Source organism: Choloepus didactylus, chromosome 18 (assembly GCF_015220235.1).
Source record: "Choloepus didactylus isolate mChoDid1 chromosome 18, mChoDid1.pri, whole genome shotgun sequence".
Taxonomy (NCBI): domain Eukaryota; kingdom Metazoa; phylum Chordata; class Mammalia; order Pilosa; family Megalonychidae; genus Choloepus; species Choloepus didactylus.
The window spans coordinates 37715363-37731264 of record NC_051324.1 but is presented as its reverse complement, the minus strand read 5'-3'; the positions used below and the strand labels follow the sequence as shown (position 1 = coordinate 37731264).

The following is a 15902-nucleotide window of genomic DNA, read 5'->3' as shown; positions in this document are numbered from 1 at the left end:
CACCCCAATTGCTGGGGGTGGGGAGGGCCCACCTGTAGCGTGCGAGGAAGACCTGGATCCTGGCTCCTCCCCGGATGCCCTCCGGGGCTGCTGGGAGCAGGGAGACACTGTCTGCCTCCAGCTCCTCCACCTCACTGGCTGTGTCCACCTAGGGGCCAACAGAAAGGGCCAGTTCCACTCCAGGCCCCAGGACCAGAGGCAAAGCAGGCACATTTCCAGGCTGAGCCAGAGGGGGACCCGCGCTTTGGAGGTGGGAAGCAGCAAGCAGCACAGCGTGTTTTCTAAATCTGCGTCTGAGCCAGCAGGTCCCAGCACAGCCCAGCTGGGCATCTGAGGAAGAGAGAGTGGGGAAAACCCAGTCCCCCCAGCCCAGCAAGTGAGGCTATTCTCCCCATCTGAGAGGTGCCAGGCCGCGGCTGGGTGGGGAGAGGGTGTCAGTGGCGGTGTGGATCCGCAAGGTGATGGTGCAGTAAAGCACCTGCCTGTGAGGAGCTGGGGGAGAGGAAGCAGAGGGGGCTGCCGAAGTCCCTGCAGTGCCAGGACAGTGCTGCTGCGGTTGAGCTCTGGTACTCAGAACTTCCTGTCCACCTGCCTGGCCCACGGTGGGGGAGCCCCCGCTTTTCTACCCTAGTTCAGACTGCAGGAGTCAGGTTGGGGAACAGTCTCTTCTCTGCCAAAGCCTGGGAAAGGGGACTGTGGGTTACAGGGGCAGCTCCTCCACGGATGGCAGCCAACACCTGCACTGCCATTCTACCCCACTGGTGCAGCAGAGGCCCAGGGCGGGCTTCACTGCTGTCCTCAACCTCAGGCAGAGGGGCTGCTCCTGACCTGCAGCCTCTGCTCTCCAGGGTTTGGGAGGTAGAGAGAGGGGCGAGGAGGTCAGGACTGTGAGTGATCTCCTAGACCTTATTAATAATAATAGATGCCACATAGTAAGCATCTGCTGTGTGCTCTGCACTGTGACAGGCACATTCCTTATTATTATTTTTTTCATGCTATTCTCACGACTACCTCACAGGGCAGGTTCTATTAACTCCAATATTCAGATAAGGAAAAAATGCCCAGAAAGGGCTGAAGTTGGGATTTGAATCCCAGAACTGCTTCTACCACAGTGCCTTATGAACAGCTTCATTATGCAAAGGCTGGCGCCAAAGAGTCTCCCTCCAGCCAGCCCAGAACCCGGGGGCCTCCCCTGGGCCCCAGAAGGGTGGGGCCAAGTGGCCCCCAGGTGGAGTTTGCAGGCAGGCCCCGGAGAGCGAGGACATGCTCCTCCTGCGCTTTCCTCCCACAAGGAGGAGCCCACAGGCCCTCCTCCCCACCAGGAATGCACCCTCCCACCTCCCAACTTGACATCCTGCATGGGCCCGTGGGCACCCCACTCCTGAGGACTCCCAAAGAGGTCAGGACAGACCTCCCCTCTTCCCTTCCCCAGAGCAGAGCCAGAACCCCAGACTCCCTCCCAGGACTGACCTCTGGGGTAGGGCATGACTTGGGGCTGTTGTGGACGGACTCAGAGCGAGAGGAGTTGGACAGAGACTCTGCCTTCTTGGCCGTCCTTCGAGGGATCCCAGCAAGGGTGGCGGGGGCAGGCTCGGAAGACTTTGGGGTGCAGCGCCCTGGGGAGCCCGGCGGGAGGTCAAGGTCTAAAGAGAAGAGGGCATGTGGGCTTGGGGTCTGTGGCCTGAGGCCTGAGGAGGGACCAGGGAGATACAGTGCAGCTTTTTGGATATGGGGGCCAGCCCTTCATAGTTGGGTTTCTTTCCAAGAAGAGAAATATTTGGGAGAAACTTACTAAGTGCTAGAGGTAAGCGATTATTTCACATGACCCTTAGAGCAGCTTGGTGAGGTACACTTAATTATTCCTGTCTTACAGCTTAGGCCAGCAACTCACCCAAAGTCACCCAGCAAGTTAGAGCTGTGCCTGATTACAACCAGGCTTCGATGGAGGGAAAAAACAGAGCCTACAGGAGTGGCTGTCCCAGGGTTTGGCCCAGGCATCTCAGGCCCCTGCTCCTCTCCCTCCAATAAGATCTCTCACAGCTGAGAGGTGGGTACTCGGAGTCAACAACAGGCTTGTCTAAGCCTGAATGTACTGCTCTATAAAATGGGTGCCTACTTTTCCAAAAACCCCAGGCCTGGGGATTCCAGGCCAATGTCACTGAGGTCCTCCTTACCTTTGGGGCCGGGTCCCCGGCAGGGCTGGGGGGTGGAGCAGCAGCAAGGGGGTGGTGGGCGTTCCCCAAGAGCACTGCAGCCCAGGGCAGAGGTAAGCAGATCCAAGGGGCCTGGGTGCAGACGGAAGGCCTGGAGCTCCTGTGCCAGGAGGCTGAAGCGCTCAGTTTGGCTGCGGCATTGCTCCTCGAGCTCTCGAACCCGGGCCTGGGCCAAGACCCACTGTGAGCCCCAGGCCCAGCAAAGCTGCCAAGTCCCAGCCTGTCACATCTCCAAGATCACATTGGCTCAGCTCCCAGACCTGGGACCGATCCTTGGCCTGGCTGCCCACTGCCCTTAGTGACATCTGAGCTGAGGATCTGTGGGGCTGCTTCACCCCAACCCTCCTTCAGAGTTAAGGTGGGGCCTGCCTCACACACGCAACACCCTCGCCGCCTGGGCAGGCTGCAATGCCTGCTTCTGGTTGCTTTCTAGGCCAAAAAAGATAGCTCCCACCCCCACCACCAAAAACAGCGTCAGCTTGGGAATTTTCTCAGCTCCACTGCTGTCACCCTCTCACTGTCAGTGACCCAAATCTCTGCCCTCAGAGAGATGAGGCAAGAGACTCCACAGGGAGCTAGGGACATCTCTGAGATGGGGTCGAGCCAATTCTCAAAAGTTTTTCTCAGTTATCAGGAGAACCCCAATACCAGGGGCTCTAGCTGGCCAGGATCCGGAGGATCACAAGTGAGTGGCCAGGTTTTAGAGAGAAGGCCCTGTGTCTGCCGGACACAGGGGTGGGTTTCAGACGCGGGGATGGCCCACATGTCCTGTGGAATCCCAGCCCATCTAAGAATTCTCAGGTCTGCTATCAGCAGACCCACTTCAAACACGAGTTGGGGCTGTTCGGGCTCTGAGGGAGGAGATGCAGCTCAGCCAGCCTGGAGCAGTGTGGAGGATGGGATCCCCTGGGAAATGGGGTCAGGGGGTAAGGAGGCTGTACCTGCATGGAATCCAAGGTAGACTGAGGCAGGAAAGGAAAGCACAGAGGTGAGATTAGAACCCCTAGCCCTGCAGGTCATTAACCCAGAGAGGGAAGGAGGAGAGGGGGACTTAAGTAGACCCCACCCCCATCCAGCCGGCTCCCTTGACAGACTGAGCAGTTCTAAATGGAAGGATATTTCAGGGTGAAGGCAGCCTCTAGGGAGTGGGTGGCAATGGAGACTGCCACCTCACGCAAGAGCCCCCTGCCCTGGCCATGCCCCAGCCGTGCCTCAGCTGTGCCCTAGTCTGAGAAACAGGCCAGTGGTAGAGAGGAGTCACCCAGATCCTGGAGAGTTTAAGGGCCCGTCCTGCAACTCCCACCCCACACCCACACACAGTCCATTCTAGCGCCAGTGGAAGTTCCCCTGCCTTCTCCCCAAGCCGATGGATCACTCATGGCACCTCCAGGGACCCTACCTCCAGCAGCTGCACGGCCCCTTCATGTTCCCTCTTGGCTTCTGCCTGGGCCTACAGGTAGGAGGAGCAGAATGCTGGAGGGAAGGACCAGGAATGGAGGTGGGGTAGAGGCAGGTGCCGGGGAGGGGGGGTAGGAAGGAAGAAGGAGGGGGAAGGGAGAGGAAGGAAAGAGGAGAAGGGAAGGGGGTTGGAAGCAGGGGGCCTGGGAGGCTCTCTCTCCTGAACCCTCACCCAGGCCATACCTTAGGCGAGAAGGCGGTGGGGTCACGGGCTGCAGCGGGATAAAGGAAAGGCGGGGCCCAGTGCTGTTTCTCTGCTGGGACATTCACCTCCTGGCTCCCTCCACCCCTTCCAGAGGCCCCGGCCCAGCCCCTTCTGCCGGCTCCTCCTCTTCTATCCCTTCAGAATGCTAGGGGCTCTATACCGTCTCTCAGCAGCACCCAACCGGTCACACGGCTAAACACACTGGAGACTAAAATATCTCCAAGACCAACTTCTCCATAACGCCAGACCCCAGATCCAACTGTCTGTGGACATTTTCACGTGGATGCTTAACACATCCCCCAAATGCAGCCCTAACAGAACTCAGGACTCGGGACTTCCGAGCTCTGGAGTCTGCTGCCCTTCCTCTCACTCCTCAGTGAAGAGCCTCACCCTCCACCAGGGTGCTTCAGCCCAAACCTCAGAAGCAGCTCCAATCCCACAGAGTCTTGTTCTTTCTATCTCCAAGATGTGTTTTGAATCTGTCCACTTGTTTCCACCTCCACTGCCTGTACCCGGTCCTGATGGCTATCGTCTGCCCCCGTACCCCTGCGCCTGCCTCCCACCACCCAGCGGCCCCGCCTCCATCCTGCTCCACACCTGCTCCCACAAGCCATCCTCCGAGGAGAGCTTCTAAAGTGATGAATCCGATCATGTTACTTCCTTGTGTAGGACCTTTCAGCTTCTGGCTGCTCAAAGAACAAAATTTCCAAACTCTTCTGGTTCATGTGTGCTCCTGCCCTTCTGTCCATCCTTTCCTATAGTCTGGCCACACTGGTTTGAGACACCCCAAGCTCCTTCCTGCCACAGGGCATTTGCACTTCTCTTCTGTCTACCTGGAGTGTCGTCCTGGCTGCCTCCTTCTTCCCCTGCGGGGATTAGCTCAACTGTCACCTCAGAGGCCTTCTTCCCCGACCACCTCTCTCAAGTGCTCCCCGTCCCATCCCAGTCAGGCTCTGTCATGTCACTCTGTTCGCTTCCTCCACTGTACTTGTCAGCGTCTGAAATCATCTTCCGTGGATCTGCTTATCCGCTGATGGGTCAGGGACCTTGTCTTTTTTCACCACTGTCTCCCCAGTGCCTGGCACAGAGTCTGGCCCACAGTGGGTGCTCCGTAAATGCTTGTTGGGTGAGTGGGCCCAGCAGCGTACCACCCTTCCCTCACCTCTGCCCCCAGGAGAGCCTGCCCACACCTGCTGCAGCCTCTGGACCTCCTCCTGCTTCTCCCTCAGGCTGAGCCGCGCCTGCTCATGCTCCACCTCCAACTGCTGCCGCCGCTGGGCCACCTCCCGCATGTGCTGAAACACAAGACCCGGGGTCAAGGGCAGGGTCCCCTACCCTACCCCTTTCTACAGAAGATCCAAAATGAGGAGCCTGAGACACCCTCTGTTCCAGATCCCCTCTACAAAAAACGAAAACAGGCTAACAAAGGAAAGAGGCCAGACCAAGGTCCTACAGCAAGTGGGTGGGGTGCTGGGACTGCGCCTCAGACCTCAGGCCCCACAGGGCACATATTCTACTGACCCACTTTCTCCCTGTGCCAGGGCCCCTTCCCCCCCACACCTCCTCACCTTCAGCACCTGTTCCAGGCTCTCCAGCTTGCTCTGCAGGCCCTGGCTCTTGCGAAGGGCAGAATCTCTCTCCTCTGTCACCCCCAGAAGCTGGCCCCTCAGTTCTGCATTCTCCCACTCTACCTGGAGACAGGGGGCATGGCAGGGAGCTGGGGCTGTGAGACTCGTTCCACCATTCCCCCCCCCAACCCCCCGGTGTCCTTCACAGTGTCCTTCATGCCGCAGCCAGTGCCAGGCGTGGAGGGGAATCCTCTTGCCTGGGGTGGGGGCGTGGGGGGCTGTCAGGAGCCCAGGCCTCCACAGCACCTGGGGCCAAGGGGTACCTGCTCCTTCTCCGTGGCTCTCCCACTGAGCCGAGAGTTCTCCTCCACGAGGCGGGCATTCTCACTCTGGGCCTCTCTCAGCTGCAGCTCCTGAGGGGGCAGAGGGCTCTGTGGAGTGGGCCCAGCACCCTGATTCCTAATCTCCACCCAAGGCAAGGCCCAGCCTCCTTGCTCCCCCGCCTGGAACCTCCTGTCACCCAGGACAGGAGAGCCCCGCAGAAGAGGGAACGCACTTTCTTGGGGGCAGGAGGGATGGAAGTGTTGCTGCGGGGCACCCTCCCCTCGGCTGGCCTAGGGTAAGTGGGGAGCAGGCCTCTGGGCCTCGAGAGCTCACCAGCTCCTCACAGCGCCTCTGCTTCTTCCGGCCTTCCTGCTCCAGGCTCTCACATTTCTTGCGCTTCTTGCTGAGCTCGGACTCCTGCGGGTCAGAACCGAGGGCTCCTCATGTGGGAGGGCAGTTCTGCCCACACCAAGTCCCTCCAGTCCTCAACCTGGGAACTTACCAGCTGCTGCACCTGCTGCTGTTTTTCTGGCTCCCCTATGACCACCTGTGGGTTGTCCACATCCTCCTGGGGAAAGGCCTGGAAATGCCCAGGGGCAGGGGGCTGGCACGTGAGAACAGGGTCCCAGGGCAGCCTGCCCCAGCCCAGCCTGTTCCTGGGAGGCTCCCACCCCATCCGGGTCAGCAGTGAGATGTGGCCCCTGAGGAGGGGGTGGGGCTGCCTGCCCTCCCCTCCCACCACCTCCAGCTGATGCCCACATGCAGAGGGGAGACCCCTGTGTCTCCCAGCCATAAGTGCTTTGAGAGCCTGGGACCCACGTGTGCCCTGGGAGACAGGCCCCTTATCCAGGCCAGAGCTTTCCCTTTTTAGCTTCCAGCGGCCAGCCCTGCTCTGCACTCAATAGTTGTCCTAGTGTCCTTCAGTGACTGGCAGAGAATTAGGAGGCTGCCTGGGCCCGAGGGATGTGAAGGTGTTATGGGAACTGGGGGTTCTGGATCAAAATCCAAATCTGGGCTTGGCCTAGAGCAGTGCAAGCAGAGGCGGACCCTCCTCCTGGCTTGCCCCACGCCCACCCCATCCCATCCCACCTCTCATTTATCAGAGCAAACTTTGGGGAGAGGACAGGTCTTGATGCGAGGTGCAGGGCCAGGCAGAAGGGCAAAAGCTAAGCAAGCAGCACCCCACATCCCGAGGCCTTGATCGCTCTGGGGTCCCTCCTCCCATCCCTTCTCCTGGAAGGGGGCGGGCCTAGGAGCTGCCCAGCAGAGAGGACCGAGAGGAGCCTGACCTCTGAGTTCTGGGGGTCCGGAGTGGGATCTCTGGGCCTCGGGACAGGGGCCACCTGCGCCCGGCGCCCAGTGAGGGTCGCTCGTACCTGGAGCCAGGGCGGACTCAGCGCCGCCCGGAGGTTGTGGGGGCTGGGCCTGAGCGGCCCGGCGGGCGCTGAAGGGGGCGTCCCCGCGCTCCGGCGGCGGCGGGCGGAGGCGGTGCGGGCGGGCCCCGGGCGGCTGCCAGGGCAACCGGGGATTTGCGGCCGGGCAGTACCACTGGCTGCGCGGTAGGGGCGGCGGGGCGGGCCCGGCGGGGTGCAGGCCCGCGGAGGGCGGAACCGGGAAGCACCAGGGCGGGCGCTGCGCAGGTACGGGCTCCGGGAGGGATGGAGGGGCCCGGGCCTCCGGGATCGGGAAAGCTCCTCCAGCCCCCTGGAGTGCTCACGTCAGCACCCGGTCCTCGGGACCCTGAGTGCGGTGCGGGGTCGTGGGGGGGGGCATCGGAGTCGCCCCCATCCCAGTCTACACACACCCACACACCTGTCCGTACGCAGGCGCTCACCTCTCCCGGAGCCCCAGGGGCGGGAGCCCCTGCTCTGGTCCGGGCAGCGGGGCCCGGGGGCCTGGGTGGCGGGGGCGGCTCCTGCTGGTTGCGCAGGGCGATCTGCCTCTGCAGCCGCAGCACCTCCCGCTGGGACTCGCGCAGAAGCCGGTCGAAGTCCCGCACGTGGAGCCACTGGGGGCCCTCCTGGGGTGGGAGGATGGGGCAGGGAGTGAGGCCTAACCCCTGCCCCTCTCCGTCCTCCCCAGGACAGCCGCCCTCCGCCTGGCTGGAGGGGCTCCGGGGCGGCGATCGTGCGCATCCTCCCGTGCGTGCATGCCTGCTCATATGTGCGTGTGTATACGGGCACATGACTCCGCGGCCCGCGCGCAGACATCCACAGTAACAGCAGCTCGTGTACTGTGAGCGCTCACCCTGTGCCCGGCACCGCTCTAAGTGCCTCGTGAACATCCTTTCACACAAGCGTGAGTGGTGTGTGAATTCGTACACCCAGACGCACCAGCACACAGCCTCAAGTCTGGAGCGCTGTAATTCCCAGTTCTGGGATACAGCTCCACCCCCTTCAGTCCTTCTGCTTCTCTCCGCTGCCACCTGGGCCGTTGCCAGGGGAACCTACTCCCCGGCAGCTTCCACCTTCCTTCCTCACTTGCATCTCATTAACGTCTCCTCCACATCCCACAAGTCAGGCAGGCACCCCCAGCTGCGCCTGAGCTGGAAGGGCTGCCCTGGGCCGCCTCCTACCTTGCCCACCAGGGTGAGCCTGGCCTGCAGCTCCCTGCACTCCAGCTGCAGGGCGGCAATCTGCTTGTCCTTGGCCAGCAGGACGCTGGCCGTCTCGCTGAGGTCCTGGGCTCGCTGGCGGGCCAGTGCCTTCCGGCACAACTCCAAGCTGGCCCCCGGACGGGGCATGGGGACGCTCACCTGACCAGAGGAGGGGTGAGACCGAAAGTCATCCCCTGAGGGTGGGGCCCTTCTCCTACTCCTCAGCTCCTCCCAAAGGAAGAGTTGGAATGAAAACCTAGAAGTGTGGCCTCCTGCTCCTACGCTGTGTCTGGGGTCTCAGAGGACCAGTGGCCTCACTCGACCCCATCCCAGCAGTCCCCAAGCAGTACTGAAAGGGTTAATTCCACATCCCAAAGGATGCTACTAATTCAGGGCTGCCACCGTGATGGGTCTCCATCCCTGCCCCCACTAGCTCTGCACCCTGAGATGAGCTCAGCGGAAGGCTGCAGCCAGCACCGGCACGTGGTAATCCAGAATCCTGCTCCTGCCTGCTCTGGAGCCTGCCCACCCAGCCCTTGCCTCCCTCCTGTGGCACTAGAAACCCTCAGTCTCCTAGCCTGGCCAGCATTTGTCCTTCCTACACCTCAGCCCCTGAGTTCCCAATTTCCTGGTTCCTAAGACTCTGTGATCCCCAAGTCCCAGCCCCTCAGGACCACCCCCATGTCCCCTGCTTCCTGGCCACCCAGCCTCCGTCCAGCAGCCTCCTGTCCTCACCACCCTCAGGTTAGTCTCCTGCAGCTTCCGGGCCCTCTCCTCCAGGCGCTTGGCAATGACTGCCAGCTCGGCATTCTTCCGCTTCAGCCTCCGCACCTTCTCCTCCGTCTCGGGAAAGCTGCTCTTTCTCTGACAAGGGGTCAGCCAGAATCGGGGCATGTGGGGAGCACCCCACAGACCTGATCCTCACTGCCCAAGCCTTGGGTTAGAGCCCTGAGCTCATGGTGGGGTCTTTGGCAACTCTATGCAGGGTCTTGGGATGATGTTGCCTCCCAATAGCCCCCAGTTGGAGGGATGTTCATGGGGTAGAGAGGGTCGGGGTGCCTGGGTCTGTCCTCCCTGGCTCCAGGCTGCTCCCCAAGCCTCACCAGCATCTGGTTTTCCTCCTTAAGGACCGCACAGCGCTGCTGCAGCTCCCCCAGGGCCCTCAGCAGCTCCAGGTTGGGTCTGTCCTCAAAGCCCATGCTCAGCTTGGCCTGGTACGGGAAAGGAGGGGCCTCAAGGTTCAGGAACCCACCTCACCCGGCCAGAGCCCTCCCTCTGGCAGAGTCCTCCCTCCATGGTCCAAGGAGACCGTGAGGCAAGCAGGTTTTCCCCCACAGCCCTGGACTTCAGAGGAGCACCCAAGGAGGCCTAGAAGAAGGGCTGCTTGGTCCACCCTGCCCACACTGGCATGCCCCCCAGAGTCCCCCTTGCTATTCCTTGTTTCTTCCCACCCCTGCCCATCTTCTGGGAAATGCCCACCCCTCCAGGCTCCTTGTGGCCCCTGAGTCCTCCTCCTTCCTTCATCTCTCCTCCAGTCCTGCTTCTTCTGTCTTCCACAGGAAACTGCTCATGGCCGCCCTGAACCTTGTCCTCCCTTGCTCAAACCTTGTTCAGCCCAGCCATGGGTCCCCCACCTAAATGTACTTCCTCTGGACTCTGATTCTACCATACACCTCCACACGACCCCAGGGTCCTCCAGGCCCCAAGGACAGACAGAGACTCGCAGAGAAGACACAGACAGACAGACTGACAGTAACAAAGTGGGGAGGCACGGGCAGGGCCAAATGTAGACAGACAGGCAGGGAGTATCAGAAGGACAGACAGATGGCAAAAAAAAAATGGAGCCACTTAGACTCCTCCCAAAGAAGGGAGAACAGACAGTCACAGAGACAGAGCCACAGACAGATAGACAGAGACAGGCAGAGGGGGCAGGAGAGGTGGGCAGTAGGATTGCATGTCCTGCTTTGCTACGTGCCCAGGCTGCAGGGCAGGGTGAAAGCCCCCCCAGCTCGCAGACCCCAGCCCTCCCCAGCAGCCTTACCTTAGGGAAAGCCTCCACATCCTCATCCTCCTGTCTCGGGCAGACAGCTTCAGGGCTCTCTGTTTGCCACCCCAGGATGGGCAGTCCAGCTTGTGCCCCTTCAGGGTCAGTGCCCCCCATAGGCCCTGGGCTCTGGACTCCCTTGGGCTCTGAGCTCTCCTCTGGCCTTGATTCTCCAACCTGCAGAGCTGCCGGCATATCAGCAATGCTTGGGGCTGTGCCTCCAGTTTCACCCTCCTGGCCTGGAGTCCAGCTCTGCCAGGCGGGCCGGGCCCACAGCTCCATGGCTCCAGGGTCTCCAGGCCGTAGCAGGGGTGTCAGTTGCTCCATGGTACTGCCAAGGGGCCCCAGGACCCGGGCCAGGGGACATCACCCAGCCAAGTGGAGGGGCTGGCAAGGGTCATGCCAAGCTAGACTCTTTCTCCTCTGAGCTCTTGGCTTCACTGAGGCTCCATCCAAGATTGGCTGAGCTCTTCCCTGCCCACGTCGGAGGCTGCAGAAGGAATCTGGGCTGCGGGAGCTGGAGCTGTGGGTTTGCAAGCTGTGTTTGCTCGTGGCTGCCTGTGTGCGTGCCTGAATGTGTGGCAAAATGAGGGTGTTCCTGTGGCGGTGGGAAGGTTGTGCAGGGGCCCCCAACAGCAGCGCCTGGGTGAGGGTGTGTGTGTGTGTCTCTAGGTCTGTCTGTGCAAGGCAGCACTGTCTGTGTGTGCTGGAGGATGAGTGCCCCCCCTCATGTGTGTTGTGAGGGGTGTGCTGTGTGTCACTGTCTGTGCCTGTGTCACAGTTACCAGTCGTTTCCGTGTGTGTGTGTCTGTATTGCGGGACTGTGGTAGTGTGTGATGCTGTTACTGGTTGTAGATCGGAGTGTGTCAGTGTTGTGCAGCTGTGGGCATCGGTGTCATTGTGTGTCCGTCAGTGTCTGTGGGTCTGGCCATCCATCACAGCTCCTCAGCCTGCTGGGGTGCTGGCCAGCGGTCCGCCGTGGTCCTTTCTCGCTCCCTGCTCTCTCTGCTGCTCGCTGGCTGGGCAGCCGGACTGGTCCTAGGGAGGCCTGGGCCGGTGGGCCGCCTGCCTCATAGTCTCTGCCCTGGCTGAACTCCGCTCTGGAGACTGCAGGAGCCTCCAACAGCCCTGGAGCCCCGAGATGGTGGGCGCCGAGGAGGGCTGAGCCTCGGAATGGGGTGGGGGGTGAGCTGGGGAAAGCCAGCCCTCTCCTCCCCTCCTCTCCCGCCCACCAATAGGAAGTCAGCTGCTGGTTTCCATGGTGATGGCGCTGGACTGGTGGGCTGGACCGGCTGGCAGAGCTGGGACAGAGGGAAGAGCAGGTTCTTGGCAGTCTCCGGGCCAGCGTCTGCCGCGTGCCGCATCCCACCCCTCATCCCCACATCCCCTCGCACCTGCTGGGGCACATCCCAGGTACGGCCCAAGACCGGGAGACAAAGAGACGGGGATGGCATGACCGAGAGACAGAGATCTAGCCAGGGAGAGGGATGGGAATAGAAAAGATGGGATTCACGATGAGAGAAATAGATTTGGAGAAATTAAGAAGAAGAGAACAGGAGAATTGAAGCAAAGAGAACAAAAGAGGTAAATAAGAATAGGCTGAATTGCTTCGGTCTCCTCTTGGCAGACCACATTTTGAGGACAACCTGGTGGCCAATTCAAGCCAGCAGGGGGGACGACATGGCCTATTCCACTGGCCTTGCCCCCAACCTTCAGGAAGTTCATCTTCTGTCTACCCTTATGCTTTCTTGCTACAGGAAATGGCTTCTGGGGACAAGAACGTGGGAAACCCCCTACCCACAAGCCAGCCCGTATGTGGTGACAAGGGCCTGGATGGGGTACCCAGGGGTGTTGGAAGAGGCCAAGGGGAGGCACCCCTCTCCCCTCTGAACCCCGGACTGTGTCCATGGCAGACAAGCCCGTCTTGGCCAAGGTCGGGGGCCCTCGTGTGGCTTCCCTGGGGAATAGCAGCACCGAGTCACAGGGCCCCTGGCCACTGGCTCTACCCAGGTAGGAGGTGACAGAACTGTGGGGGATGCATGGAGAGGAAGTGACAACCTCATCTACCTAAAGCAATGTGTAGATGAATATGCACAACACTACATGATGTGTTTGCTGATGCTTATGTCAGGGCATATACGCATGACATTATATACAAGTATATATATAGATATATAAAATAGACATACATTATATTTATTTTTATATTTGTGGGGGGGCATTATGTATACAGGTGCTATTATATGTCTGTGGGCCTTATTGGGTGTGCATGCGTGCATGTTTCTAGGTGCATTACCTCACATGTGTATTTGCCATTTTCTATGTGTATGCTGTTATAAGTTATAGCATGTCATGACACATAAATATGGATGACATTATATGTTTGTGTCTTAGAATATTACACATATTTACATGACTGTATGAGTGTACCATTATGTATTGTGTATCCTTGTATGTGTGAGTGTATGTATATCATTACGTATCTATTTTATATATATATATCATATATGGATGTGTCATTATATATCTATGTGTATGTAGCCACTGTGTTTGTGTTTGTTGTGTGAATTTCACTATGTATGCGTATGTCTATTGTTGCATGTCATCATGTGTTTATATCATTGCACATATATGTGCTTTTGAATATGCATGTCCCGTGAAGCTGTGTGCGTCCCTGTGTGTCATTGTGTGACATGCTAGCTGCATCACCAGTGTATATATGTCACTGCACGTGTGTGCTGATGGCATGTATGGGAATAAGTACACATGTACACTGGTGTGTATGTGTATGCTTTGTGTACTGGTATCTGTGCCCTTGTCTGTATGTAAGATGCTTTGTGTGTGTGCTCCAGTGTGTTTGTGTGCAATTCCTAAACTACCAAGGACCCCTAGACTTTCCTGGATTAAAGCTGGAAGTGAGCAGCCTTTAGTTGGGGAGGGGCAGGAGGGAGTGGAGGGCAGTGCAGGACCAGGGCTGGGTTAAAAGGCACGAGGGCCCCCCCGGGTCTTGCCCCCTTTCCTCCCAACTGCCAGGATGAGGCCCCTCTCCTCCCACTGCGGCCTGGCCAGGCCCGGCACCCTCTCCTGGCCTCACACAAGGGGCCAAAGCCTTTTCTCGGAGAGGGTGAGAGCCTTCCTCCGTGCCCTCCACTCTGTCCATGTTCCTGCTGCCCCCACTCAGTGCCCCCACCCCAGCCACAGAGTCTCAGACAAAGGAGAAGCAGAGTCCATTCTTTATTAGCATGTGGTCCCCGGCACCACCACCCATTGCCCTCCAGCTACCCTCCTTTCTGGGCTCTTCCTCGTCCTGGCATCCGTGGGCCACAGCAGGGCCCCGCTCCGGGACCTCCCACAGCTGCGCCAGGGTCCAAGTGTCCAGCCCTCCCCGCACCCTCCTGGACCCCAGGACCGTGGAGGAGCTGGTGTGGTGTTTCCCCGGTGGGTGGGAACCAGCACCATGGGGGGGCTGCAGAGGCCAGTCCGGGGCTCTGGCAGAGCGGGGAGGGGCGCTAAGGTGCTCACCTGTGACACTCGGTCCTGAGCGGCGAGGACGGTGGCGGGACGCGGCGGCGGCGTGGTCTCCGAAGCCCACAGTACACTCATCCATAAAGTAGGAAACACTACACCCTCCAGTGCTGTTAGTAGTGCTTTCTACTTTATGGGTGACTGCACTGTCTGTCTGTCCGTCTGCGTGTGCTCTCCAGGCCGCGGGCTTCTCCTCCTGACTCCTGCTCCGAGAGCCCCCCAGCCCTCCCCGAAGCTACCTAGGACCCCCCCCACTGCCCCGTGGCCCCCAGAGGGCCTGCCCCCCAGGCGGTGACTCAGCATGGCGCCAGACTCGCCTCCTCTACCTCCCTTCCCCCACTTCCTCTTTGGTTCCCTCTTCTCTTCCCCTTAAGGCTCCACCCCATCCCCCTAGTTTCGGGGACACTCAGGTAGAGACCACGGCTACTCGGGAGGCCTCACCCCAGTCCCCAGCCCTGCGAACCCCTGGATGACCCCGCCCTCCAGAGTTCAGTTGAGGCCGCCACAGCCTCCTCCCCAGGGCCTAGGTCCCCAGCCATCCCCCCAACTCAAGGCCATGACTCCCCGGGCAGGAGCCCAAGTGCGTCGCGACAGGGATGGTAGCCATGCTGGGCAGAGGGAGACACTGGGCTCCTCTCGCTGACACCATCTCCTGCTTTTTAGCCTCTGCCCAGGGTGCCCTGGGTGCTCACCCCCACCCTGCTCTCCCGCCCTCCTCCCATGGAGCCTTGTCCACTGCTTTCTTCATTTGGGGGTCAAGAGCCGATTCACTTTGCTTGTCTAAAGGGAAGTCAAGGCCCAGGATTTTGAGGAGCTATCCCACCATGACAGTGGGTAGGTCTGGGAGTTGTTCCACCTCCCTGCATAGAACTTTGCTAGAGCTTGGCACCCAGGCTCCTGCACCGTCTCCCCAAAGCATCTCCACCCAGCACCTGCCATCCCAGCTCCGCACCTCCCCGAAGCCCATCATCAAGGAGCCCAGTTGAGGTTGAAGTGAAGGTTCTGACCCTTACCTGATGCTGCTGGGCTGTGGGGAGCAAGCCCTGTGCTCCAGGCTCCGAAATGGGGTCCCCTTCAGGGCGGGCAGGGTTTATAACCCTGAGGCCACGTGGGCCAGATCTCAGGGCGCCCAACGGTCTTGGAGCCCGCCCCCACACCGCAGTGGAGATTAGCCCGCCCCTCCCCTCCCTGGGGAGGAGGACAGACTGACAGGAAACCAGAGACAGGCCTGGGTATTGATGGGAGGGGGGCTGCAGAGACCATTTCACACGCCCGGGGCCAGGTGGCTTCCTGCCCTTCCCCCCAAAGCACCAGCGCCAGGGGATGGACCAACTCAGGGCACTGGGGGCGACCCCAGAAGACAAGGGCTCCCCACAGGGCCCTCGGTGAGTGCTCAGAACATGGACTCCTGAATTCCAGCAGGAGAAAAGGTCCTTCTCTCTGAGCCTTACCCCCACTGACCCCAACCCAGAAAACACACTTCCCTTCCAGACAGCTTGGGTATTTAGACCGGGCCATGGCTCCCCTTTTGTGCTCCCTGGAGAGGCTACAGAGGTGCAGATACACCCCACAACACTCTCCCCATAGTCATTGCCCTCAGCACCCCATAGAGCCACCCCTCCCCCAGCCCCAGCCCACAGGAGACCAGGAACCCTCGGCACAGTGTGGGGTCATGCCCAGGCCAGGTAGGCCCGTGGGGACAAGAAGGCAGGACACGGGTGAGGACATGGGTCCTAAGGCAGGGGTGGGTGCCATGGGGGCAGGAGAGGAAGGGGACCTGGAGGAGTGGAGGGAAAGAAGCTCCGAGGGGAGGTTCTGGCGGCCACCGGATGTGGGCACAGGGCCGGCCCACCTGCATGCCACCCCCGCTTTCCCCATGGGGAAGGCAGGAAGCTGCCCAGCCCAGGGCCCCTAGGCTGGGGGAGGGGAGCAGGGTGTGGGTCTGGGCAAGGGGGCTGGGGTGGGCTGG

At 60.2% G+C, this 15902-nt stretch overlaps 1 protein-coding gene and 1 long non-coding RNA gene across 5 annotated transcripts in view; one reads left to right on the top strand and one right to left on the bottom strand.

Moving 5' to 3' along the window:
- The window catches only part of TSPOAP1 (TSPO associated protein 1), a 28752-nt gene extending 13784 nt beyond the window's left edge, over positions 1 to 14968 (bottom strand). The window contains exons 1-16 of one of the 4 annotated variants that reach the window (XM_037808505.1): positions 14947 to 14968; positions 10406 to 11709; positions 9468 to 9575; positions 9100 to 9228; positions 8344 to 8523; positions 7603 to 7788; positions 6271 to 6348; positions 6102 to 6185; positions 5768 to 5857; positions 5445 to 5567; positions 5067 to 5171; positions 3613 to 3663; positions 3155 to 3175; positions 2175 to 2379; positions 1471 to 1643; positions 33 to 148 (exon numbers count right to left, since the gene is read on the bottom strand). In XM_037808505.1, the coding sequence (XP_037664433.1) occupies positions 33 to 148; positions 1471 to 1643; positions 2175 to 2379; positions 3155 to 3175; positions 3613 to 3663; positions 5067 to 5171; positions 5445 to 5567; positions 5768 to 5857; positions 6102 to 6185; positions 6271 to 6348; positions 7603 to 7788; positions 8344 to 8523; positions 9100 to 9228; positions 9468 to 9575; positions 10406 to 10735 (1979 nt within the window). In that variant the 5' untranslated portion in view covers positions 10736 to 11709; positions 14947 to 14968. Of the gene's footprint in view, positions 1 to 32; positions 149 to 1470; positions 1644 to 2174; positions 2380 to 3154; positions 3176 to 3612; positions 3664 to 5066; positions 5172 to 5444; positions 5568 to 5767; positions 5858 to 6101; positions 6186 to 6270; positions 6349 to 7057; positions 7289 to 7602; positions 7789 to 8343; positions 8524 to 9099; positions 9229 to 9467; positions 9576 to 10405; positions 11710 to 14946 lie in introns of those variants that run through there. The other 3 variants (XM_037808506.1, XM_037808508.1, XM_037808507.1) reach the window with 3 other exon arrangements.
- On the top strand, positions 10427 to 12601 carry LOC119513356. Its single transcript, XR_005212620.1, has 2 exons — positions 10427 to 11821; positions 12166 to 12601. It is a non-coding gene; the product is annotated as an uncharacterized LOC119513356 (long non-coding RNA).
- Positions 14969 to 15902: the final 934 nt, after the last annotated feature.